Source organism: Misgurnus anguillicaudatus, chromosome 22 (genome assembly GCF_027580225.2).
Source record: "Misgurnus anguillicaudatus chromosome 22, ASM2758022v2, whole genome shotgun sequence".
Classification (NCBI taxonomy): Eukaryota; Metazoa; Chordata; class Actinopteri; order Cypriniformes; family Cobitidae; genus Misgurnus; species Misgurnus anguillicaudatus.
The window spans coordinates 10976701-11003007 of NC_073358.2; the positions used below are offsets into that span (position 1 = coordinate 10976701).

Genomic DNA, 26307 nt, shown 5'->3' on the forward strand with positions numbered 1-26307 from the left:
GGGTCAATTTTTGAAATAAATAAGAATAAAATAAGCCTTCCATTGATGTATGGTTTCTTAGGATATGAAAATACTACTATGTGTTCAACTATAAAATCTGAAGGTGCAAATAAATCAAAAAAATTAGGGAAATCGCCACACATATTACTAACAATAAATACATTTTTAATATATTTACAGGTAGGAATTTTACAAAATATCTTCATGCAACATGATCTTTACTTACTTATTTGACACATGCAATGTATTGTTGGCTATTGCTACAAATATACCTGTGCACTTATGGTCCACGGTCACAAATAAATAGTAGGCATATTTATATACATAAATATGTACCCTATTAGTAAATGCTTTTTTATTTTAGAAATGTATGATGTAGAAATGTTTAATGAAGAAGAAACATCTGATACGTGTTTGGACTATGAAAGCAGTTTACTTCAAGGTAATACTGTAAGCATTTTATTTATCCTACTGTATCCCATTGTTTATTCCCATGAATTAAGTCCAAATGTCTTTTGTTTTCTTTTGCAGAAGTCAAAGCAAACAGCGACTTATTGTTCGTACAAGCTCTCCGAATTCTCCTTGTGAAGATCACAATCTTCAATGTTTTGATGACAGTACAAGTCGTCATAAAGTGGTAAGCAAAAAATACAATACAAAAGTGTCATTTACTTGTCATAAACCAGCAGCAATAACCTTAATTACTATCTAGGTTAACTAGACATAGTCCTGATATAGTCCGGCTATGAGTAACCCACTTCTATCAAAAATGAACTTTAAATTTGGTTACACACAAAATAACTTGTGAGATGTATTTTTTAGCATAGACGTCTGTGCTGTTTTTAAACGCAAAATTGCTTGCTGGGAACCTCTTGATACACAACTCACTGTATCTGATCTACTTCTTTACTAGAGCCCCAACAACGACGGTGTCCCAAGATCAAGTTTTGTGCAAAAACTGAAAAAAAAAACTGGACACAGTAATGCCGATTTACACCATCGGCGGAGTCCAGACCAGTGGAATGAGAATGAATGTTGTCGATGAGCGCTCATACTCTTGAGACTAACATTGTGCTGCAAGGCACAGGTGCTACAATATGTGGTGAGATCAATGTGATATCAGTTCAAAACCACATCATATACCCGGCACAATAAATGGAGTGCAATACAAGGTGCTTTTCTAGGTCAAAAATGGTTTGGATGGCTTTGTAATGTTGTGCACAACACTCTCTTAAAGGGATAGTTCACCAAAAAATGAAAATTCTGTCATCATTTTTTCACCCACAAGTTGTTAAAAATCTGAGATTTTGTTGTTCTGCTTGACACAAAGGAAGATGTTTTGAGAAATGTTTGTTACCAAATTGTTTTTGAGCACCATTGACTTTCATGGTATTTTCTTTCCTACTATGGAAGTCAATGGTGCTCCTGTTTACATATATCTTCAGAGTTCAGCAGAACAAAAAAATCCATACAGGTTTATAACCTAAGGATGAGTAAATGATGAAAGCATTTTCATTTTTGGTTGAACTGTCTCTTTAAAGACTCAGACAATGATTGTTTATCAAGGATTTTGTTTGAATGTGACACGAGTGCTTGAAAGAATTTCATGCAGTTATTTTTGTGACATGAATAATTTGTTGTTCTCATATTACAAATAACAATGATGTCCAATACAACCTGAAATAAACTTTGTTCACTTCAGCTGCAGGACTGTACTGGCTTGGTACCTACAGTATGGTAATTTACTATGGTACGGTGTTATGTTTTCTGTTGTGTTAAATGCTACAACTTTTTGTATTATTCTCTGTGGTAAATTGAGAAAATTATGCAAGTAAAAAGGAAAGTTGCAAAAACTAATAAAAGACAGTAGTATTTATGTATTTTTCATTTATTGTTTTAAATAACACATTTTTTTTTCTCTAATTTTTTTTCTTACTTTTTTAAACAGCATCCGTACAATACTAAAACACTGATGTAACAATGGTGACCCACTAGGTGGCAGTACAATCACATCTGAAAGTTTTTTCAACAGCAAGAGTATGAAGCTTTAACTTCTCTAACAAGACACTATTGTTTCATAAATAATTTAAGTATAAACATCGAGCAGTCACGCTTCACGAAAACAATGTTCACAACCAAAGTAAAAGATATCACAAGATCAAATGTGAAATGGAAAAAAACACAGGATGAAGGCTTTCCTTTGCAGTAAATTGCACTCTTTAAAAAAATCCCACTGTACATGGTTTCGGCCCGATCAGATAATCCCGATAATCCGGCCAATCGCTGCCAATCGTGAAACTCCCAGTGTTCCAAATACAATCTATTGCAATTGTCACAGTATCGTAGCAGCTCTTCTGCACTGGCAGTAGTTGTAAATCAACAAATAAACAATGACGTCTCTACAGTAGCAAGTCGTGTTTTTCAAACGTGCACGTGTCGGCATGGGCTTCCATAGGAGGTGGACAGTTTAGCCCGGATGATTTAACTTCACCAAGTACATATCGCCACGATTACTGACCACATGCATTTGCTTCGAACCTTCAACAGAAATCACTGCTGATTCAGCATCATTTTAGCAAACCGCCGTTTCTCGAGCTGCACACCTGGGTGAAGTTTCACGTAGGGCTAAAGGCGTTGTTAGGCATGACGTGAAGCGTAATATTAAAGCAAAAAAATATTAAAGCAAAAAAATTCATCAACACAACTTTCATGAAGTAAATCACTAAAATTCATCCTTCTGCTGGATAAAATAGTCCCTGACCGACTGTGAAGAGTAACAGAATGTTAAGGGTGATGTGCACCGATACAGAGAATCATTGGGCGCGGGGGTCATAGCTGTGTTTTATTGTATATAAATAAACCACAGCTATTGACCAATCAAAATCAAGCACTGGAAATAACCATTTTATAATAGCGTATAGAACATAACAATATCTACGGCTAATAAAAGCAGATGAGCTGATTGATGGCACAGTCTTGCATGACACTGACACACGTTTGATGGTTTGAGACCATATTTTTGGCAAAAAAATCTCTAGGTCTGGTGAAACATCTGCAAGTGCGTGCCGGTCACGCTGTGTCGTATCTTTGGTCAAGGATAAAACAAGGACATAAGGGAACTTAACACTTTAAACAGAAAGTCGATATTTGTTTGGCAAAGCAACAAAGCTCTGCGTTCTGCAAGTCAGTTTGAGACATGGCCCACTTTAGCACTTACGCAACATCCATTTTCCAGTTCAATCAGTAAGATTAGAGTCACTCACTGTGATGTTAGTCTGAAAGAGGGGACTTTTATTATAAATCATAAATAATTTGCCGACTCTAAAATGCACTCAGATGTAGGCAGATGTATCAAACTGAAAAATTATGATTGTCGTTTTTATGAATTGGACACATTCCAATTGAATAGTTTCAGGTTCTTTTAGACTTAAGTGCACTTCGACCTGCCTGCTGTGTTTGCCTGCATTAGTCTTGGTGTTTTTGCTGTTATAACTGTTACTCAAATTTTACCATAACAGATATGTTTAACCCACACGATCCTTCTTTAAATCACACTATCACTATGCCAGTCACATTATGAAAAAATGTTTCATGCATTTCTACGGCGTAAGAAACCTACAGAAATGTACGGAGAAAAAGCACGGCGCGTACCGAGAAAATTCGCAAACAAAAATACTTAGCACGGGTTTCACGAAACACTGTTTTCTATTTGCAAAAATCAAACAAACAATAAAAATAAAGTGCTTCCAAGATTTCCTCTCCCGAGGACAAGAACATAAAACTTTCACTCACGAAAAAAATGTACAATACTCAAAATATACAGTCTAACGAAGGTTTGTATTCCAACATTCATTTATCAGGACAGACCGGTATATACAGACTACCCTTACGATTTTTTACAGTCTCGTCTTCGGCTCCTTAAGTTTTTACAGTCTCGTCTTCGGCTCCTTAAGTCATTTTCGTTTTTTTTTACGAAACAGTCATCGAATTATAAAAGCCCGGAAAGAAGAAAGAGAACCAGCAGTGCATGTGAGAGCAATGAAAACGGCCTGTGCCCGGCAGTCGAGTTCGGAAAGATATGCCAGCGCTCCCGCTTAGGGTGCAGAATCTCCATGTCTTTCAGGGCATTGTAGGCGGCCGTGGTGAAATTCGCATCTCCTGTGGTAAGCAGGTCAAACACACAGGAATGAAAATAGATGTCTTTAACCTCCAGCTGTTCCCTGCATTTTCTGGAGGCGCTTTCAAGGGTGAAGACTCCCCTTTGGGCTTGAACCCTCGCCTGCTGCTGCTGCATGCCAGCCTGCTGGAGACCCTGCATGGGCATATGGAGATGTCCTTCCTGGTCGATGCGCTCTGACGTGGGGCAGCCATTTATGCACAGCTGCAGGTCCTGTGTTTCGTCAAAGGCCATGGCCAGCTCCTCCGGCATCCGCACGGCCAGAGTCAGGTATCGACCCTGCTGCCGTACGATGATGGTGACCCCGATGTAGGCGGCTTGGATCTCCACGTGGCGACCCGGAGACTTCTCCATTATCCAGATGCTGCGGGTCTCGCTGTCGCCCCCGCTGATGGTCCCGTCCACGAAGGCGGCAGGAAGGTCGTCCGTTATGGCCTGGTAGACTTTCTGATCGGTGCATTCTTGGTATGGTTTGAAGATTATTGTGACCTGAACAGAAACACAGAGAGGGGAGATACATTTGACTAAATGACTTTATTTAGCAAATTCATGTCAAATAACATTCTACGACTAGCGCCATGTAAAAAAAAGAATAAACCCATAGCAATATGAGATTAAAGTAGTACTATTTTGAGAATAAAGTCGAAGTAATACAAAAATAAAATTATAGCAACATAAGAAAATTGCAATATTTTACAAAAAACTTTTTTATGTGAATGTGTTTGGGGTTATTTGGTAGACCAAATTCGATACACACTTTATTGTGTATTGCAAGTTTATTCTCGTATTACTACAATTTTATTCTCCTAATTTTTTATTCAAAATATAATGATTTAAATTTTGTGAAACAAGTTTATACCCAAAATATTACGTCCTTTTAATTTCATAGTGCTACGACTTCATCGTTGTAGCTTCGACTTTATTCTCAAAATATTACAACTAAATTCTTGTATTTTTATTTGTTTTTATGCGCCACTAAAACGTCATTGTATATTTCACGGTAAGGGGCTCTATCTTACACCCGGCGCAATGCAGCGCAATGCTTGATGCAAGTGTCTTTTGCTAGTTTCCACCCTGCGCAGTTATCATTTTCACGTTTAGCGCCACATTGTTTAAATAGCAAATGCATTTGCGCTCCCTTTTGCGCCCACAGGCATTCTGGTCTGAAAACGAGGTGTGTTCAGGCGCATTGTTGGCGCGTTGCTATTTTAAGGCAACTAAAATAGACTACGCCATTAACCAACAAAAACCTGGTCTAAAGTCAATGACGCAATATGTTTTTTGTTATTTAAAGAGCGCATTAGTAATTTGCGCCTAAACGGGACAACCACGCGGGTCTGCTTATCACAAACATAAATGCGCAGCAGCACAAAAACGCTTTTAAATATGAAAGATTAAAGGATTGAATGTAAAAGATTACTATTGAGTCTCTTGGACATAAATGAGGACTAATTATGAGACGTTAGAAGGCGCAAAGAGCTGCTTCACCTGTAGCCTGGTAAGTAAATAAATGCTTTGCTTTAAACAAATGCATCTGTTTTTAAATGGTTTTCAAATGCTACCTCACGAATTTATTGTATATGATGACTCTGTACCTGTGGATATGGTGAGATGAGAAACATTTTAAGTAATGCTTAAAAAAACTCTTTGAAACGTCCAGAGAGCCGTTTGTAAATTCTTTATCTCCTGTTTGTTACAAATAAAGTATTTTTAGAGTACAAACATTTTCTTACATACTTGTAAATAATTTTTTTATGATATTGGATAGCCATACATTTAAAGCAATTAAAAGCCTGTTTTTTTACTACCATGACTAAAAGAAAACGGGTTTTAAAGGTTTTAATAAAAGAATAACAATTTCAATACAAGTGAAAAATAACACAATTATTTAACATTAATCTGGGGATCTTCTTCCTCCGTTTAGTTTTTCAGATTACAAAGTCCGTCATCTAAAAAGGGATTAGACATAAATAATGCCAGCGCAACTGGCATTTAAAGGGGATGATAGCTGAGACTCTCATTGGTTTATTGCACGTTACGCCCAAAATACTCCCGTTACTCATTAAAAAAATAGGACCAACCCTTTTCGACCATGCGCTCGGCGCACAAACCATTTTTCCCGTCATTAAATTAGCAAAAGTGGACACGCCCATTTAGACGCTGCGCTGTGCGCTTTAGACAATGCGCTTAGATCGTTAAAATTGGGCCCTAAGACTAACTCACTTCACACTGTCTCAAAGGCGTTCATTCTTATGCGATACTACATTACAAAATCTATTTTTGATATTATATGTTGATTCAATATAAGAGACATTAAAGATAAAGTGTGTCATTTCTGTGCCACTAGCATGTATGTTTTTGTATTGGTCTGCTTAAACAAACAGTGTAAAGTTTTCATATCACCGTAGCATTTATACTTTCAGTGAACTTGTTGTCATATATATTTGACGGACACGTTTATCCAAAGTAACTCAAGTTATACATTTTATCTGTACATGTAAGCCCTGGGAATCGAATCCACAATCTAGTGTTAGTAGCAGTATGCTCTGACCTACAAAAAAAGCTTGATTGACACATAGCTTACTTATTGTTTTCTCTAGATATTAAAGTAGGAAGGTGTTCATCTACGGTAGCTGACAACACCCAGTATTGGTTCACAAAATGAATTGATCAAATGAACAGGACCTGGAATGCATCGTAAACTGCTTTAGATTTAAACAAACCTGAAGCAGCGAGCACAGAAACTGAGAATTAGTGTCTCACACATGAATACAGAAGCACAAACCTTTGCCCTGTACGTTTTAACCATAAAATCCAGCAAGCACACCGTCCCTATGCTGTGAAACTCTAAAACTCTAAGGAGAAGTGTGGCGTTACATTAGCGCCGTATGAATAGCAGCTTTGTACACAGGACGGGGATGAAAAATGACCAGCGGTGGCCATGAGGAGAGGCGACTGAAAAGCCTTCAGTTAAGCAGCGTGTGCTAATAATTACTCGCCAGTGTTTAATACCACCATCCCACCCTCAATGTCAGAAGGTGAAACTAGGAGTAATTAGTACTAGAGACCGAACCGGTTATAAGCTCAGGGGTTTAAATTTGACAAAGTTATCGATGACTGGATTTTTGGACAGAGCTTTCTTATTTCAAAGGCCTTATTGCAGATCACATTAAGTTATTAATGATAAGAGAATCTTATGTCGGACAGTCAGAAGTGTTGGTCATGAGACACGAGTTGTTTGCTTTGTTTAACCTGTGCCTGTGAATAGTTGGTCAAAGTTGAAAGTTATTGGTCTTTATCGCTCTTATCTTCTGTCTGCAGCTTTCTATACAACAATAGAGATATCACATTAAACACTTAGTGTGCATACTAGGGACAAATAAACAAAGGTTGTGAATTCGAGGTGGGGAAAACTGATCGTGAAACATGTGAGATAAATAAAAAACAATTGACAATTTTTTGGGGGGCGTATTAATTATCATTCACTACTGAAAAAACATCAAAACCAGCATAAATGGTAGCTGGTTTTAGCTGGTATAAGGTGGCAGTAGTTGATTTAAGCTGGTCCTCTCAGCCTGGCAAAGCTGGACAAGCTGGAGGGTTGGCTTGACCAGCTTAAAAAGTGACCAAAACACAGCTAAACCAGCTTGCTACAGCAGCAAAACCAAGCTGGGAGACCAACTAAAACCAGCTAACCAGCTTATGGTTATTGCCATGGGAAATGAAAAGCTACACCATAAAAACAAGTTAAAAAATAAAACATTATAATTTTATAAGTCCTTACACTGAGTGTTTTTAACATGGATAAAACAAACAATTTGCAATTTTACCTGTCTTGGATTAAATTATAATTTATGTTGCACGCTACGCACATGCATTAAATGGACAATAAGTAGGATTTACCCCCATCTAGTGGTGAAATTGTATTTTGCATTTAAACAAATAGTGCTCTCTAGCGCCTCGCTTTTCCGAATGCGTGTTGCAACTACGGTAGCCGTTATGTAATCATCACTGATTTCCTTGTCCGTTTCAGCTGGTTCACGTGTTCTGAATGGAAACGCGTTGGTAGGCTAGTGCTTTTTGTCCCTCTGTGCTATTATAGTTTATCAGTATTATGGAACGACATGGAAGCCTTCTTAGACTTACCTGTTCAATGCAAGTAAAGAGAAGAAATTCTAAGCTTACAACAAAAAGTCAGATCACTAGCAGAGGTCATTTGACACGAACAAGGACATATTTATGAATAAAGACATTGATTTTAATTCATAAAACACTTAAAATCCTACTTACTGCCCATTTAACTTATTTATTAAAAATAAACAAATACTTGCAATAAATATTATAACAAACTAGCAACATGGAAAACTGTTGCAACTACATAATTAAATGGTCTCACCTTATTAGTTGCTGTCGCACTTGATCCATAAACCACCGGAACGTTTGTCACCTGCACCGACAGGTAATTGTTATCAATGAGAGGCCATGCCCCTTCAACCTTACAGGTCTGAAAATGGTCTTTGAAAGTCCTAAGATGAGGGTCCCCAAACAGACCGCAAAACAGGTAAGTCGGCCGTGGGTGTTCCAGGAGCCCAACGCCCGTCCCGGGCCGCGACACTTGATGGTAGCGGCTGTGATAGTTGCACGGTTCAATAGGGTTGACGGGATTGGTGGACGACGTGGGTCCATCTTTAGAGCAGTTCCTCTGACTCATGAGGTCACTAATGCCCAGCATGGCCGAGTGAAAGACCAGGTTGCCCCTGCAGCTTTTGGAGGTCCGCTGGGTGCAGGCCGAATAGGCTCGAAGGGCCTTGCAGAATTCGGTATCAAAGCCATCCAGCGAAGGGTTCAGATGGGAGGTGAGCAAGACGAAGTCTGTGGTGCACTTTTGGATCCGGCACTGTGGGGTTTGGACCTGGCTCTCACCTAAGGTATGACACAGAAGAACAAAATGGTTTATTAAACAGGCAATGAAATGCACATTATAAAGTCACAGTATGGTACACCTGTTTTTGTAAATAGATGTATTTATTTGGTGAATAGCAGAGGTCAGGCCAGATACCTATTGTGTGACATTTTATAAAATGTTGGCATTTTATGCTTTTGCAAATTCATTACAAATTAATCACTTTGAAAATAACTGTATTAATATATATATTTTTTGTTTAATTCACAATTTCCCTATTTTAAAATAGCCTAATGGTAATTAAACTAATACAACTATGAGATGACACTAACTATGGTAATCATTTTGTAAAAAAAATAAGTAAATAAATCAAAACTATATATTTTATCATTCAATTCGATTCAAAGTTATTTATATAGCACTTCAGTGTATGAATAATCGTCAGTCACACGTTCAGGGCTCAACATAGAGGACTGCCCGGTGGGCAAGCATGAGAGACATTCGGGCCAGTAAAAAGTATTGTCACTTGTCATATAAATATATTTTCATCAATCTATATCATTTAACATCTTGGAAGCAGACATTTAAGAAACAATGCAATATTTTGCATAATTTGCTTTCAGTTTACAGGTAAAGCAGAAAAGTTGGGAGCCTTTTTTCCGTTGGAACATGTCTGTTGTATACAATTATATTTGACTTTTAAATTATTATTCATAATTGTGACACTGACATTTTTTTATTGGGGCCAGTAAACATGTTGGCAGGGCAAGTGAAACCTGAACCACTGGCCCGACTGGGCCAATTGAATTTTTATTTGGGTTGAGCCCTGCCGATGTCCAGAATTTGCAGAAGTGTACACTTCTATTTATTTTATCAAGTAGCTACTTGGGGTCTTACCCTGTCCTCATCAACATTAACCATGGTTTTATTACAGTTAACAAAAGAAAAAACTATGGTTACCAATAATTAAGCCATGGTTCCTATAAAACAACCATGGTTTTGCTACAGAAATACTGGTTAAATCATAGATACTATAGTAAGTCAATACCATAGTATTGTAGTAATCAATACCATAAAAACATGCTTATTACAAAAAAGGTAATATTTGAAATAATAAGTTGCTTTAAACAACATTGAATGAGTTTACATCTATCTTCGACTCTTTATTTTTCTTTATTATTTAGTCTAAATCATCTTCGAAAACAATTGTTTTCTATATAACAAAACAACGAATGTTAGCACAGTCATGTTTTTGCTTATTTCAAACATTCAGACATGCCTTCAGATCAAAAGGTTCTCAAGACCATGAGAAACAGTTCAGTCAAGTGACCCTTAACTTTTGCCCCCTCAGTGTAACTGGTTAAACAAATGAACTATGAACCCTAGAAATTCAACTAGAACCTATTGAAAATCTACTATTGTGAGTGTAATAATGCGGTTGAAACTTTTAAAGCATAATAAAATGCACTGTTAATCCTCATGGTGATACTTCTCATGTGTGTTTTTTTATTATGACCTAGAACAGTGGTCTCCAACATGGTGCCCACGGGCACCAGGTTGCCCGCACAGAGTCTGTGAATTGCCCGTCAAAGCACATTCTATTTAATTATATATTTTATTACATATTTTTTATATTAGCTTGCCTTCTTTTATGCCTGATAACATTTTAAATAATGATAAAACATATCAACAAGTAAAATAAAATAAACAAAACTAAAAAGTTTTTAGTAGACTATATCAAAAAGTAGCCCTCCAGATTGTTTTATCCATTGTGGTAGCCCTTGCTCACAAAAAGGTTGAAGACCCCTGGCCTTAAACATTAACAGTCATTCTCAGCAAGTGTGTGAAACCTCTGTTATCTACAAAGGACGACGCTTATGGCTGCAATAAAACCAAATAAAACAGCACTTCAAATGAGAAAAACAGGAGGCTTTTCTGGCACCATTTGCTTGTGAACACCAGAAGACTCACAGCATTCAAACTACACTCACAGCTTCAGCTCTGAAAACTAAAGCAAATTTGTGTCTTAAAAATAAACGATTTCTATTTGCATGCACACTTCTCACCCCAAAATGCCCAATTTTTATGTCACGCATTGCCTTTCCTCAATTATCCGCCAATGACAAAGCACAAACCTGAACAACATCTTCCAGAGAAGAAACACGCTCCATCACTTATAGAGTCCTAATGCCTCACTTTTGAGTGCGGCCCAATTGCATTAGCTGGGAGAGAGGTCCTGCTAATCCGATATCAGATGCAGGCTCTCCATTAACACGCTCACGATGACTGTATCTTACAGCGTCAGGGCCGCCCATTTCTGCCTGCCACACCAGTAACTCGGACCGCTGCGGATTCAAATGCACGCGATTCGATTATCGGATGACAGAGAGCCGCAACGGACCGGACAGTTGGAGAAAGTATGACAAAGCACCGGTGAGATTGTGTTACAGTTACAGTGCTGTAAGACAATATGGTAACCGGTCGGTGTTATGCTTAAGGACATTGGCTGGAAAGGAGAAGAAAAAGGCGGTCCTCGATCGCATCCATCTCTTGTTGTGTTTTATCAAGCAAAGCTCCAGTGACATCTGTACCAGAGTAAAAAACTCAAATAGTTGGCAAGGCATGCAAGCCATTACCAGTTTTAATCGAAAACAACTCAGAAAAGAGCCGCGACCTAGGGTAAGCAGGAAAGGGTATATAATGACAAAGGGTGTGCTGTATGTAACCACATTAGGCAGGTATGTCCCACATATCAGTGAGAAACAGAGAGGCTTTCATGAAGATTTACCCGGGGCGCGAGCTTGTTGATATTTGTCATGATGTGTTTCATCTTTTCACACTACTGTGGCATTATTCTCATACCAGGAATCTAGATATGTGAGCCTGCCTGTGAAAACCCAGGTATCCAACTCTTTTTGTTTTTCTTAATAAATGTAATCTCGATATCTTTAATATTGACCAAGTAAGATTATGTCAAAGATTGTGAAATCAAACTTTGATGCTCTTCTTCTCATTATTAGATTATAAGACTTTAGTTTGGACTTCACAGACAGGGTCAAATATTCTTAAAAGACTTAAAGGGGACATATCATGAAAATCTGATGCTATAATTGTGATCCCCGTGCTTCTATTAACATAGAAAACATAAAAAAGATCAACCCAGTTACTTAGTTTTGATAAACCATTCTTTGCAAGCATGTGAAAAAATAGGTTGGCTCCCCTTGTGATGTCAGAAGGGGATAATACCGCCTCTTAATCCGCACTATCCATCCAGAACACTGCTATTTAGTGCAGCTCATTTGCATTTTAAAGGACACACCCAAAAATGTAAACATTTACAAATTTTTTAGCAACTTTAACGTGCTATAATAAATTATCTATATGGTATTTTGAGCTAGAACTTAACATATGTACTCTAGAGACACCAACGAATTATTTGACATTTAAAAAAAATCTTGTGAAATGTCCCCTTTAAAGACCACCATTAAAAGCAAAACACACTAGTAAGTGCACCCTTATTTAGTTTAAATGTGCATCTGATAGATAACCTACTTTAATTCAAAGCAAGTGCATTACAAGATATACATTTAATCAGCAATCAGCATGTGCGTTCCCTGGGAATTGAACTTATGACCTTTTGCACACTTCTATATCAATGCTTTTCCAGTTGAGTTACCGGAATAATTTCTAAAATGAGCTAAAACTATCAATGGCAGATGAAAGAGAAACAAAGATACTTTTTTATGTAACTAAACACCAAACATAAAGAAATAGTATTGCATTGTGACCCATATACTGTAACCTAAATGCAGTAAAGGATACGGTCTGTAAATTTGTATAAAATTTATTATAAAGTGTACAAAAAGGACACATCTGCTGCTCTTTCATAATCCAATTCATAGCAATCCTGAATCCAAGATGTTTACGGATGGAAAATACAACTGATGAGAGCGACCTTACACAACTGAATTCACAATTATACCTTCGACAGCAGAAACGCACAAAAGAAGCAAATAAAGAAAAAACAGCACCAATATGCCTGTCGGTCTTTGTGCAAAACAGGCATTTCTTTAGCGACCCCCAGATGGGGGCAGCAGATTTCAATTTATTGTTTCAGAAGAGTTCACACTTTTGGTAATTCTGACAAATAACAAACCTAAAGACTAAAACATGACTAGATTACCGCTTCTGAACTTCAGCCTCACTGCTATAGTCTAAAATTCACAAATGCCAGAAATCGACTGTAACAGTTGATTAAAGGTAGAAATTTGCGAAACAAATCTGACTATTAATTGCTTATATACATTAAAACCCCAATAACATATTATCTATTATACCTACTCCTTCTGTCAAAAGCCTTAAACTAAACTCACAGGGGTAAAACACAGGGGATGAATAACACAATGTTTGTTTCAGCAGCTCAGGGGTGTCGGGGTGATTGGTCTGCTTCAGAGCACACTGCACACCCTTGTTGCTGGAAATATTTTCTCAGGGTGGCCGGCCGGTCGGTCGCGCAGACGTTCCCAGCTGCAGAGAGGCCCGCAAATGTGTGCCGAGTTAAATACAAGATGTGGAATTTGGCCAGGGCAGAGAGGTCAACAGGCCTACGCCTTCTCCAGAATTCAACGGTACGATGTGAAGTATAGGGAGGGATTTACAAGAATCTGGGTCTAAATGACATCTCCAGACCCAGAATCTGAGCTTAGACTGAATATGCTAGTTCGGTGTTGTTTTTTAAGCATTGTTTATTAGCGTCCAGCACACTTTTCACACTCACTAATCCAACACTGTACAGTTATTTCTTTATGTTAAGTAAAAACACCTTTGTACAGGTCTGTAAAAGCAATTACTTCCTTAGACATGAGAAAACCAAGAGGAGAAAGGACAAATAAAAACCAAAAACAGCAGCTGCATCTGTCTCTCTTCTGCCAAGATTTAAATCCAATCGTATATCACCAAGAGACAGATTTAGACATATTCAGGACGACACCCACCGAGAGACAATATGGCCATATGTACTGTTGTTGACTCATACAACTGAATGCACAGTATCGTGCATTAGCTCATGAATGAATTAAAAACAAATAAAGCTGTTCAAAATAAATTACTGGCTGTATATGTTAGCACTTATTTCTAGAAAAAATTATTTAGGTTTATGGATCATTTATTACAAATTACTCGAGAAACCATATCTGGCACTTAAAATAAAGATGCATTTATGCTAGTCGGCCATTGTTTTGTTATTTATTTGTTTAGTCTCATTAAAAATAGTGATGTGTGTGATGCCTGACTGGCCAGGATCCATGTTAAATGAATTATGAAGGTGTGACTGCTCAATAGACACACAGCAGTGCTCCTGATCCTCTTAATTCACAATGGCATTAACACAGTTTATGGTCAGGACACCCAAAGTGGAGCACTTGACAAGGTGCCAAGTGAAAACAGTGCATCGTATATGTGTATATAGTATCTCCTCCATAAAGAAACCAAAACAATTTCAACCAGATCACTTTATAGACCTGCCTAAACTGGTTGAAGGCAGACTAAAAGCAGATTAAAATGAAGGTTTCATAGTTTATGTTTTTTGTGGGTTTTTGCATGCTCTAACCAGACAATGAGCATGATACATTACACATTAATGCTAGGATACAAACAAATCTGTCAGAATAAAAGGTGGGAAAGAAAGTATTTATAGATGGATTATAACCAACTTCTGTCATAAGAAATTACCAAGATGAGGTCTTTCACTACAAAAAATGTGAATAACCAAATGAAACAGAAATAAATAACCAAAAAATATACCCTATTATCTTTGTTTGCTTAAGGCAAAGATTTACACTTCACTCTGATCCTTATTTTATAGTCCATATTGATTTTAATCCACTTATAATTATTTCAATTCCTTTATATTTATTCATTTGAATAGTAAGAGACACTTGAAGTACATATTTTGGAAATGTTATACATTGAGCAAAACAAGCATAAAACTTGATTTAGTCATAACAACATGTAAATCCCATTAAATGCATATGTAATATGTCCCGTTTCATTGTTATTAAGCATGCATAAAGTCATATAAGTGTAGAAAAGACGTTTACCTATACGAGTGACAGAAGAGATGGTGCACAGCACAAGCAGATAAAATACAGGAGAGATGAGGCTCTCAGCCCCGGGGTAGTAAGATCCTGCTCTCCCCATACCCATCCATCCATCCAGAGGGACTCAAGAGTACTCCACGGGTCAACAGATCCAACTTCAACCCTTTCTGGGACGCGCAACTTTGTGAAGACGCGGACACGTTTAGGTAACGCACGCCGTCCGCGCCTATTACGCATAGAAGAGAAACAAAGTGAGTCGAGCGCGATCCCAAACACTTTCCCGGACTCAAACACTATCTGGTTTGCGTTGGTCAAACTACGATTTTAGTTCTGTTGACGTTACTGAATTTAATCTGCGCCCCGCGATCGTCCGATTCATGTTGCACGCACATCAGATTTCTCCGCCGCAAAGAAATCAAGCTCAGTCTTTCCCCAATGATCGATAGTGAATCAACCTAACCCGAGTTTAGCGGAAACCCCGCCCACCCCGAGATTTAAGCCACGCCCCTCGGGCCATACATCCCACAAAGGGCTCGTGCTCTCTCACTTTCAGCTAGGATTTAAATGTAGTGTAATGGCTGTGGAGTGTGTTGTGTTTTATTGGGAGAGAGAGAGAGCGAGCATCATATTATTTACATTTACGCATTTGGTGGACACTTTTAACCAAACTGACAGTGCATTCATCCATCAGTGTGTGTGTTCCCTGGGAATGAACCTACAACCTTGGTGTTGCGAACACGATCCTTTACCAAATGAGCAACATATTACAGGGACATCTTTATGATAAACTGACTTTAATACTATATATAGTGCAGGATGAGGCTAAAGGTCTCTGAATGACAGCTTTCTGGAAGCAGATCTCTTGGAAAATCCACTCAGAGACTCATTTATTGGCTATAATGCAGGGTGGCGTACATATAAACCGTCAAGGAGGTGCAATCTTAAGCTAAGAAAAATTCATATTCAGAATGAGACAATGTAACTTGAGTCAGTTACGGGGTGATATCATCAGCTCCTTTATAGCAATAACATACTAAGACCGCAAGGCTTTACAAGACATTAATCCATTCCTGCTTCCTGTGCCGGACAGCTACAGGCCAAGTGGTATTTATAGAGCTCGAGGCAGCTCTCCTATTGTCCAGCAGGGGAGCAGAAGCGTTCAAAATCCAAGATAAGCTTCGCACTGTCAATGCAATACAAAATCAATTCAAAGAGAATCCAGCGAACCTGAATATAAACCCATTTTCTTTATGAATACACAAAATTGGGTTACGCCGCACCACGCGTCTCACGGGAATTCTGGAAAAGCTTCTGTTGCTAGAGAATAGCGGTTTAATAGGAATTGTGGATGTTTAGGGCTCATTGCCTTTAACCCAATTCTTAAGCGGCCAGTTAAAATCAGTCGAGGTGTAAGAACGACTTCAGTCAGTTTAAGGATTAGAGAGATTTTGGTTTTCTTTGGTCATAACAGAGACCTCTTTCTCACTTGTGTGAGCGTGACACTGCTTGGGAACGAGATTAAAGAATTATCTCAAAGCTGCAAAATATTTAGTTCATTTTCTTCACATCCAAGCTGACAGAAACCCATGAGCGTGGCATCCTTAATGCTGATCTCTCAAGCCTTATAGATACACAGCGTGTGTATTGCCTTAATGGTTTATTGATTGGTTATACCCAGGTGACAGGGGTCTCTGCATGAACCCTTCTGCCCCATCATGACACAGGTCAATGACCAGTTACTATCATAACCACTAACTCCCCTATAAACCACAAAAATCATTCAGAATCATTATTAGCTCATATGCAGGCATTCATCGACAAGTTTCCGAGGAATAGTGAAAAGTAATCCATAATGTATTCACCCTCATGCCATCCCAGATGTATCTGACTATTGAGAGTAGACCAGCTTGTGCATATCAGCTCCAGATCACAGCTGCAGGAGGAAGAGCAGAGACCCGAAACCGACTCTCACTAAGAGCTGACCTTAAACATTGCACCTCAGTCACAACATCAAGGGTGAACCTGTCTCAGACTTTGATGTCAGTCGGAGAAAAAGGCAAACCCTGTGCCGTGCCCTCCACCGTAAGAGGACAACAGGATAATCTTACAGCCCTTCCACGTCTCTTCCGCCACCTTTGTTCTCCAGCTGTATATGTTTAATGCATAATACGTCTTACTGTCAAATCCTGGAGGCTGACCTAAAAAGATCAATCTTGCTTTTCTTTCTATTTCGCTTTAAATATATGCATGCTTACTTTATGATGCCACCAGCCAGATCTCACGAGAATTTGTGCGTATTTTAGGAGTTGGCTAATTCGTATAAAAGCTGTGTCCCAATTCAAAGGCTGTGACCTTCTAAAGACGCAACCACAGAAGGCAAGCACTCAGTCTTTGAAGGTCGCAGCCTCTGAAGTCCACAAAGAGAACTGAAATTAGACGGTCTAGCCTTCGAAGGATCCACAATTTGCATCAGCTGCTGCACGCTCCAAGGTTAGATGTTTATTTTAAAATATCCAGCCATTATATTCAGCCGTTCCAGGCGCGCAATGAATCTTGGGATAGCATAGGCTGTTAAGGATCCATTCGTTCTATCCTTAGCAGCACAGAAAAATAAGGACGCATTATGAGGATTCATTTTAAGCATCCTTCGAAATTGGGATAGCCGTACTAGCCATGCTCCTGTGACGCAATCGGTCTTAGAATACGTCCTTCGAAGGTCGCAGCCTTTGAATTGGGACACAGCTGAAGTGAATCGTACAAAACCTGTGATTATTAGAAAAACAAATAATGAAACCCCACCCCGACTGCAAACTGTACAAATAACGTACACATGTGGTCGTACGAATTAAGGGGTGGTCACACAAGATTTTTAATTGTTATTAACTTCCATTCATACGTTTACGAATGTGCTAGACCGAAAATGCAAGCTTGTGCAAAAATATTTCGCTGCACACCAAAGTTGACCTGCGAATTCGTATTTCAAATACGCATGACCTTTCTCTCTACTAATAAAATCAAAAATGGACAAGGCCAAAGAACTTATACTGACGAAACGCTTCCCGCCTATATTCGCAGTAACGTCCGGAAAATATTTGCATACTCAAAGTCTAATGTCACCTTGAAAAATGCGTACGAAGTGCCATGAGATTGGGTTGGAAAAAAACAAACTTGGCTGTATGGTTCCATGAAGAGTAAGAAATTCTTCTCGTTGTGTGAACGTTCCTTAATTTTTAAGAATGTAGATTGAACAAAAACATCAACTGATGTGACATTAATTTAATACGTACAGAAATAAATGATGTAGAACCTCAATGGCATCTGTTGCACCATTAGTAATCCTCAACGGTCCCTGCAGCTCATTTTAGCAAAGCCTCTTGCTGTGTGTAATGTAAAGCTTTGAAAGAAAGCCTAATAAGCGCACTAACTGAAGCACACTAAATTAACCATCCTAATGACTTTCCATTATTGTGAGCGACATGGTAAAACAGTATCATTAACACCCCACAAATCACCCACTAAAGTAAAGGAGCGAGATAGAGTTTGATTACTGAAGATAGAGCTGAAAAGCACTGTAAGAGCATCCGCATGTACTGAGACAACCTGAATAACATAATCACAGCGTTGAGACCACCCACAGGTCATGTAACTGTAAGTTATCATGTAGATACATGGCATTGAAACATCAGTGTAAGTCTTATCATCGGAACACAGGTTATCTTCGATTGGTCTTGTTGCGAAAGGTCAACACAGTGGTTCCTTTCATTCGGCGGCCAGACACAAAGCCGCTCTGTTATCTCTACTTCCCCCCTTAAGCACCTTTAGAGGAAAACAACGAAGCTCCTATTCCAAAGCATCCATTTTAATTAAAATGAGAGGCAAACATCAGATGATGCTCAGTCGTATCAAATGCATTGAGGAGAAAGGAGCGTAGAGAGTGTGTTCGACATCCTCTGACCTTGTTTCTCTGTTCCCAGCCATCTGTTTTGGTCACCGTCAAAAGCCTCTTTGGTGGTGGCTGGATGGCGTGGCCTCACCCCTCGTCAGACTTCCTCTATATGCTTAGGGGACATTTAATATGGTGTCTGATACATACGGCTATGTGACACCTACAAACAAGGGTCTCTTTGTGACGCTGCTGAAGGTAACGTGGGGCCGGCAGTCACACGGCACACACTAACAAAAAACATGACGACTCCTGGAGGGTTTCGCCAAATTCGCTCTCTTGCTCAAGCAGACACACCAAGGATCAGCAGAAAATTCAGCAGGGGGAAAAGGGTAATGAGGCACATCTCTTGCAATTCGGTTTTTGGCAGTAAGGTTTCTACCACAGTCACACAAGCGTGCTTTACATGACTTTACAGGTGTTGACTTAGCATTGGTGCTTGGCAAAAATAGAGCATTTTTAAGCTAGATTTTTCCATTTAACGTGGGACACTGTACACATCAGCGAAATCGAAGCGAGTACTGAAAATATGCGATGCATCCTGTGCTGTTACGTTCGGCACACATGTGCGATTATCCAAATGGGATTGAATGAAAACAAGAATATGCCCCCTTTGCTACAATTAAAAATTGCTAAATAAAAATTATAAAACCAACATGCTATATGTTTCACATTCTTTATAAGAAACAAGCTTCTCTTTCTATCTTGCCAATGTCTTTGCTATCTTTGTTATTTCTAAGCCCAAAACTTTAACTTTTTAAAGCATTAAAGTCTAGTTTAGTTATCGTGAACTATTGCGATATGCACATTTGCACTATTTCCGAGAATTTCGGAATATCTTGCATCCCTAAATCACATGCATAACTTAAAAAGTGACAGTATCTGGGTTTATCATCACCCTGATTTTATGCGCATTTTGAATTTTCACATAAGAAACGAGTGATAAAAATCCCAAATTTCGAAGAAAATCATCTAATTAGCAAAAACTGTTTTTACACTCGCTTGAGGTGTTTTTTGACTTATACAAAAAATAAATGCGACTAATGGGAGATGGGAACTTATTTGCCGAATAAATACATTAAACCCACATGACTGATCATCTAGCGGTTTCCGGTTTCGTTGCCTTTACCATATATGGGGCTCGACGTCATCTTAAAAGGACTCCACTTTTTTTTGAAAATATGCTCATTTTCCAGCTCCCCTAAATAAACATTTGATTTTTACCGTTTTGGAATCCATTTAGCCGATCTCCAGGTCTGGCCCTACTACTTTTAGCATAGCTTAGCACAATCCATTGAATCTGATTAGACCATTTAGCATCACACTAAAAAATAACCAGAGTTTTGATGTTTTTCTTATTTAACACTTTACTCTTCTGTAGTTAGATCATGTACTAAGACCGACGGAAAATTAAAAGTTGAGATTTTCTAGGCAGATATGGTTAGGAACTATACTCTCATTCTGGAGTAATAATCAAGGACGTTGCTGCCGTAACATGGCTGCAGGAGGCACAATGATATTACGCAGCAGCAAAAATAGTCCCCTTGGTAACTTTCAATAGCTGTCTCCATTTTCAAAGCATGCCTTGTTTTATTTAATGTTGGTTACAAGGTTACCAATACCACCGTTATTTGATTTGACAACTTGATGGAAACACATCTAATTCACATTTGTTGTTTTTTCTTTTTTGTGCGAATTTAAAAAAGATTCACGTTTGGATGGAAACCCCTCATCTTTTAGTGAAATAAAAAACATCTTGAACCAGCCTAAGGGGCATTAGCTGGTCTTAGCTGGTTTCATCTGGTCTTTAGCTTAGCCAAGTGTTTTGCTAGTTGTCCAACTGGGCTCACAGCATAACCAGATATTAAGCCCCCAAACCCTCCTTTCTAAAATCACTGAAGCAGACCGCTCTAACCAGCAGTTTCTTCTATTCTCCATTTCCACTTCATGGTATAATATATCTATAACACAAAACCAACCCAACCAAACAGCATTTTTCAGTGATTTCGCACCATGGTCATCAGTATTTATACTGTACATGTTGATGCTCACATGTGACGAATCACAGTGTGAATACAAAACAAACCCCTAACTCTGTAGATATGCAAATACACCACAACTGACAACTTCAATCCCCGTTTTTTCCAGTGCATCAATAGAAAATGCCTCACACCCCCATCCGCAGCGCATCATCCGCGACGCCTCCCGGGAAAACAGTCCACACAAGCCAACATATGGGTTTCATGTTTAATGCATAAGATGGGTACTGAGCCAAACGTCTAATCCTGAAGCACTGCGTGGAGGTTTGGGCTACGAAGGCGAGTCTCTATAGTAATTATAATATTAAATGCCTCTTTTAGGCTTGCTTTCATTTGAAGTGCACACGCCAGAATCCGTAGGCATTATAGCAGTCCATTGGCCGGGTAATGACACTGGCATAAAGACAGCTGTTATGCCTTATGTGGACACGGCTGCACTGGTATTTTATTAATGGATCACACTCGAGATGTCACAGATTCTCTCTAGGTTGTGAAAAAATCTTGTTTCACAATAGCGTAATGAAACTATATCAAGAGGACGATGTGTCGATTAGGTTTCGGCAGGAGTGCATCACAAACTGTTAAGAGTCACTGTGTAACCGCAGTCGTACTGATGGTGATGATGATTTTTGGTTTGTGATGTGCTAGGATCACCACACCCTCGGGCTTTTGGTGATAATGCCTCTTATGTTCTCATAAGCATGTGTCAGACATTCATGAAACATTTTCATCACATTCATTACTCGATTTCTCGGTGGATTTCAGCTCAATTCGTACCCACTGTGAAACTTCTGATGTAGTGCTAACACAATTTAATAGACAGTTGGGATTAGACGGCTATTATGTGAATCACATTTCATTGTTTACGGATTTATATTCCTGCTTTGACACAGTACTGTTGACACATTTAGGGGCGGTTTCCCGGACCAGGATTAGCTTAATCCAGGACTAGGCCTTAGTTTAATTAGGAAATATAACTAGTTTTAACAAACATACCTTACTAAAAACATTACCTGTGTGCATTTTGAGCTAAAACAAAGGGTCCTGATGTATTTTAAGATATGTAAGTGCAAGATGTTTTCAGTTTGGAGAGCTCTTAAAAGTGTTTAAGTCTAGGACTAGTCTAATCCCTGTCCGGGAAACCGCCCCTTATTGTTTTGCCGACTGCAACGATAATGCTTTTGTTTACTTTATTTGTGAACCAAACATAACCAATTATGACAAAAAAAACGTTACAGCGGAATGTAATTTGATGTACTGTAATATAATGTAATGTAATATAACATAATGTCTTGGCAACATACTGTGTTTTCATATAAATGGTGATTTATACTTCTGCCATAGCCTCTATGCCATAGCGGGTAGGTTTAGATTTTTACGTCTGCGGTATTTTTCGCATCGACCTGCAATTACACATGCAGATCACTAGTATGCAGCATCCTCGGGCAGGTTACAGTTTTAAGGCAAAGCCGAAGAAGCAGCAGCTTCTTGTTGAAGAAATGTAACGCAGCTTTTTGAGGGATGGGTTCTAGCACACCAATCACAGCGCTTGCGATCTGTGTAGAAATGATGCATTGTTACATTTCGGAGAGGTGCACGTCAAGATACGCCATAGGGTAAGGCGTGGAGTGTGCATCTGTGTGCGTAAGCTATGCCATAGACTTGCAGAAGTTGAACTTCCACTCATTAAAATAAATTAAGCAATTTCATCTTGCTTTTATTAAATACAGCAACATATTACTATTCAAAATGAAAAAAATTGTATGTTGAAATGACTTTGAAAGCCAACTGATTAAACTTTAAAACTAAAAGCACTTTTTATCGTGCAGATGTTATTTTATCACGTGCCTTATGCATCTGCTGTTTCAAAATCAAACCAGTTTATGGTTTTCAATTCTAAAGAGTGAAAAGTGCCAACGGCCTGAGACTTGTACACATTTAATTGCCAGGATTATAAGCTCTTTTCCAGAACTCCAATCACCAATGCAAATAACCCCCGTGTTACAGTAAAAGACCGGAAATGTGGGATTTGTTGTTCAGGAGTTCTCTGCACATCTGTGATCCCATGTGTGCCGGGGCAGATGTCAAAATTCCTCGGACCCTTCGGGAATAGTTTGCACTCTGCTGAAAATAACCAGCGTGCACCGGTTTGCTCCGCTCCCATTTTAAATGTCTAAGTAAGCAAATTGGCCTTCACAAAACCCACAGTTTTCCCTTTTAAACCATATCATAGAAACATCATTTAGTTGTTGATGGTTTGCAATGAAATTTGTCACGTTTTTGACATGTAAGTGAAAGCAGAAGGCTGTATCAGTTTCAGAGAGGTGATGTGCCACCTTCATACATTTATATTTATGATTTGGTATACACTTTTATTTAAAGCGGCATACAGTGCATTCATTTTTGTGTTCCCTGAGATCGAAGTTACAACTTTTGTGATGCTAATGCTATGCACAACCAATTGAGCTACAGAAACACCAACCATATTGGGATTGAGCAGCACAGTATTGATATTCAGAATGTTTATTGTAAGACAAGATTTTATTTAAATACTTCTACATTTTTCATTTGTGTGTGTGTATCCTATATTAAATTCAGACAATCCCATGAGATCAAATATAACTACGATCGTTTATTCATACTCCAGCTTAAATCAAATGTACCATTGAAAATCCAATTCTCACAGACAAGAGCAAATAAACACTGCAGAGTTTTTAATTTCATGCATTTTTTTTTCTTGAAACAAGCTGACGTTGTCTTTTGAAGTCTCCCCAGCATCTGATAGCTGAAATAACATCCTAAATAATTAATAGATCTGCATATTTAATCAGCACGTCAATTTAAATCAATTTTTCTGACACAATAACTGAAACTAAAGCCAATGAATTTTTGATTCAAGCAGTTTTTGCTCTGCGAAAGAAATCTCAATATTGCATTCATAAAACAATAATCACTCCGAGCCAAGCTTTCTTTATAAAGTAGAAATCCCTGAACCTTGTACACAAGGATATGTGTACATTGTGCATTTGTGACCTTAATCCAACCACACAATGAACATTAATGTTTTTTGCTATTCAGTCGCTTATCATGACTCAAACGGGAAAGAGTTCAATTATAAGGCTGGAATGGCAGGGTAAATGCCGGATTGGCAATAGGAATGATGTTGGAAAGCTGACGAGAATGTTAAAAGTCTAAAAGCAGGTTGATTTATAATGCTTCACATATGACCTGAGGCCTGTGAAATGTGTAACAGCAGAGACTCTACAAACTACAAAAGCAGCGTTGCTGTCTGTCTGCTGTCTGTTGGGATGAAGAAAGTTTGGAGTTGTGCAGTTTTGTGTGCTTTTATGGGGACATCAGAACCAAACACGGATCAAAATGTTAGACAAGCTAATGAGGTAATCATAATAGAGACGGGTGTTCATTGCAATTTGTAAACAGTTATAAAATACAAATAAATATGTGATAACACACTCTTAAACATAAGGATGCTGCATGATGCCATAGAAAAATGGCTTTATGGTTCCATAAAGAACCTTTAAAGAACATCTGGAGAACCTTTCTGGTTCTTTGTAGTGCAAAAGGTTCTTCAGACTTTAAATGTATGCATAGTTTTTACATTCAACTACCCTGGTTTTGAGGCTGGCTTAAAGGAGCATTTCACCCGTAGAAACATTAATCTTTATTGGAAGTGTGTCATATTTGTAGTCAAAATGTAACATACATTTCGAATTTGGTGCCTATTTGACTGAGAAAAGGGGTGTTTGTAGTCTCACCCCCTCAACAAAGATATTGGACTTCCTTCTTTCAATGATGCAATATGATGATTTTTACATCATTGAAAGAAGGAAGTGCAACACTGAAATCCGTATTTCTCCTGTCTCAGGGGAAACTGAGGGAATGATGCATGACCATTCAAAAACATGACTGGGGTTCTAACTATACAAAGCTTAAAGGCGGAGTCCACGATGTTTGAAAAACGCATTGGAAAAGGAGACGGGCCGACTACCAAAACACACTTATAGCCAATGAAATCAAATCAAATGCCGGGTTGCGTATGTGTGGGGCGGGTCTATCAACAGAAGGTCCAGATTCTATTGGGGTAGGGGCGTGTTTGTTTAGGTGATTTCAAATATCAACATTGGCTTTCAAACATCATGGCCTCCGCCTTTAATGCAAATGAGTGAAGTGTCCCTTTAAGAAAAACTTTGTTTTTTTGAGCGGGCCGCATTAAAGACCTGGAAGTAAACGCCCACTGCTATGTGGGGAATTGTTTTGAAAACCTGTAAAAATAGCAGTTGAACATATATATTTTCAAGCCACAAAAAGTTCTGGATGTTAGAGATGATACACATAAATGACAATGCGTATAGTGAAGTAAAAACAAAACTTCAAACCCCACGTGACTAATTTACCGTATACAACACAGTAAGTGCACATCAGAATCTAAATCACTAACTTTGTATATTTCTAATGTGCTTGTGAGGTTGGTCTTATAGACACGTAATGTTACATACCACAGTTATATGATAAAAGTTTTTTTTACTTTGTTGAGTGTTGGACCTTTCAAACACAAGTTGCCTATATTACTGTAAACAACACAGTAAGCGGGCATCAGAATCTTAAGGCTCGTAAGTCCTTATCACTAACTTTGTATATTTCTAACATTATATTACGGTTATATTATGTTAAGTGTTGAACCTTATTAATCATTCAATGTTTTTAGTAAATTAAAACAGTCAAACATACGTGTTTAGACACGGATGTTACACACAATCAGGACATGTCAAGCAATCTCTAATAAAGCAACAGTGTCACATAGTAACTTACTAAAATGTTTTACTCACATAAGACTGAAGTGCCATTCCTGTCAGATCCAATACTGATGGTACAACATTGCTTTTCAATCACAGTCTCTCTGCAAATCCAGCATGGACTTGTGGCTTCTTTACAAATGAATTTGCGGTACAATGACGTAAACAAACAATCTGTTTTCCCCACGCGAGCTTGAACTTCTTTAAAGGACAAGTTTGGTATTTTACACTTAAAGCCCTGTTTTCAGATTGTTTATGATGAAACAGAACGGTTTTGGCTGAAATTTGGACATATGATGCTGGGCCGAGAATTTTCGGGGGTTCGTTGTATTA

At 38.4% G+C, this 26307-nt stretch overlaps 1 protein-coding gene across 1 annotated transcript; it reads right to left on the reverse strand.

The window, feature by feature from the left end:
* Positions 1-1866: 1866 nt before the first annotated feature.
* On the reverse strand, positions 1867-15660 carry rgmb (repulsive guidance molecule BMP co-receptor b). The gene is made up of 3 exons (XM_055200904.2): positions 15179-15660; positions 8574-9100; positions 1867-4666 (listed from the first exon to the last, which is right to left on the reverse strand). Exons 1-3 carry the CDS (start codon positions 15282-15284, stop codon positions 3989-3991), a joined length of 1311 nt encoding a protein of 436 aa, XP_055056879.2. The 5' UTR covers positions 15285-15660; the 3' UTR covers positions 1867-3988.
* Positions 15661-26307: the final 10647 nt, after the last annotated feature.

Bases quoted from the DNA above. Each gene is read 5' to 3' on its own strand.
- rgmb (XM_055200904.2), bottom strand. From the start codon at position 15,284: ATGGGTATGGGGAGAGCAGGATCTTACTACCCCGGGGCTGAGAGCCTC. The intron at 9,101-15,178 runs GTAAACGTCTTT...GTCATACCTTAG, and splicing joins CTCTTCTGTCACTCGTATAG to GTGAGAGCCAGGTCCAAACC. The intron at 4,667-8,573 runs GTGAGACCATTT...GTTTCTGTTCAG, and splicing joins GTGCGACAGCAACTAATAAG to GTCACAATAATCTTCAAACC.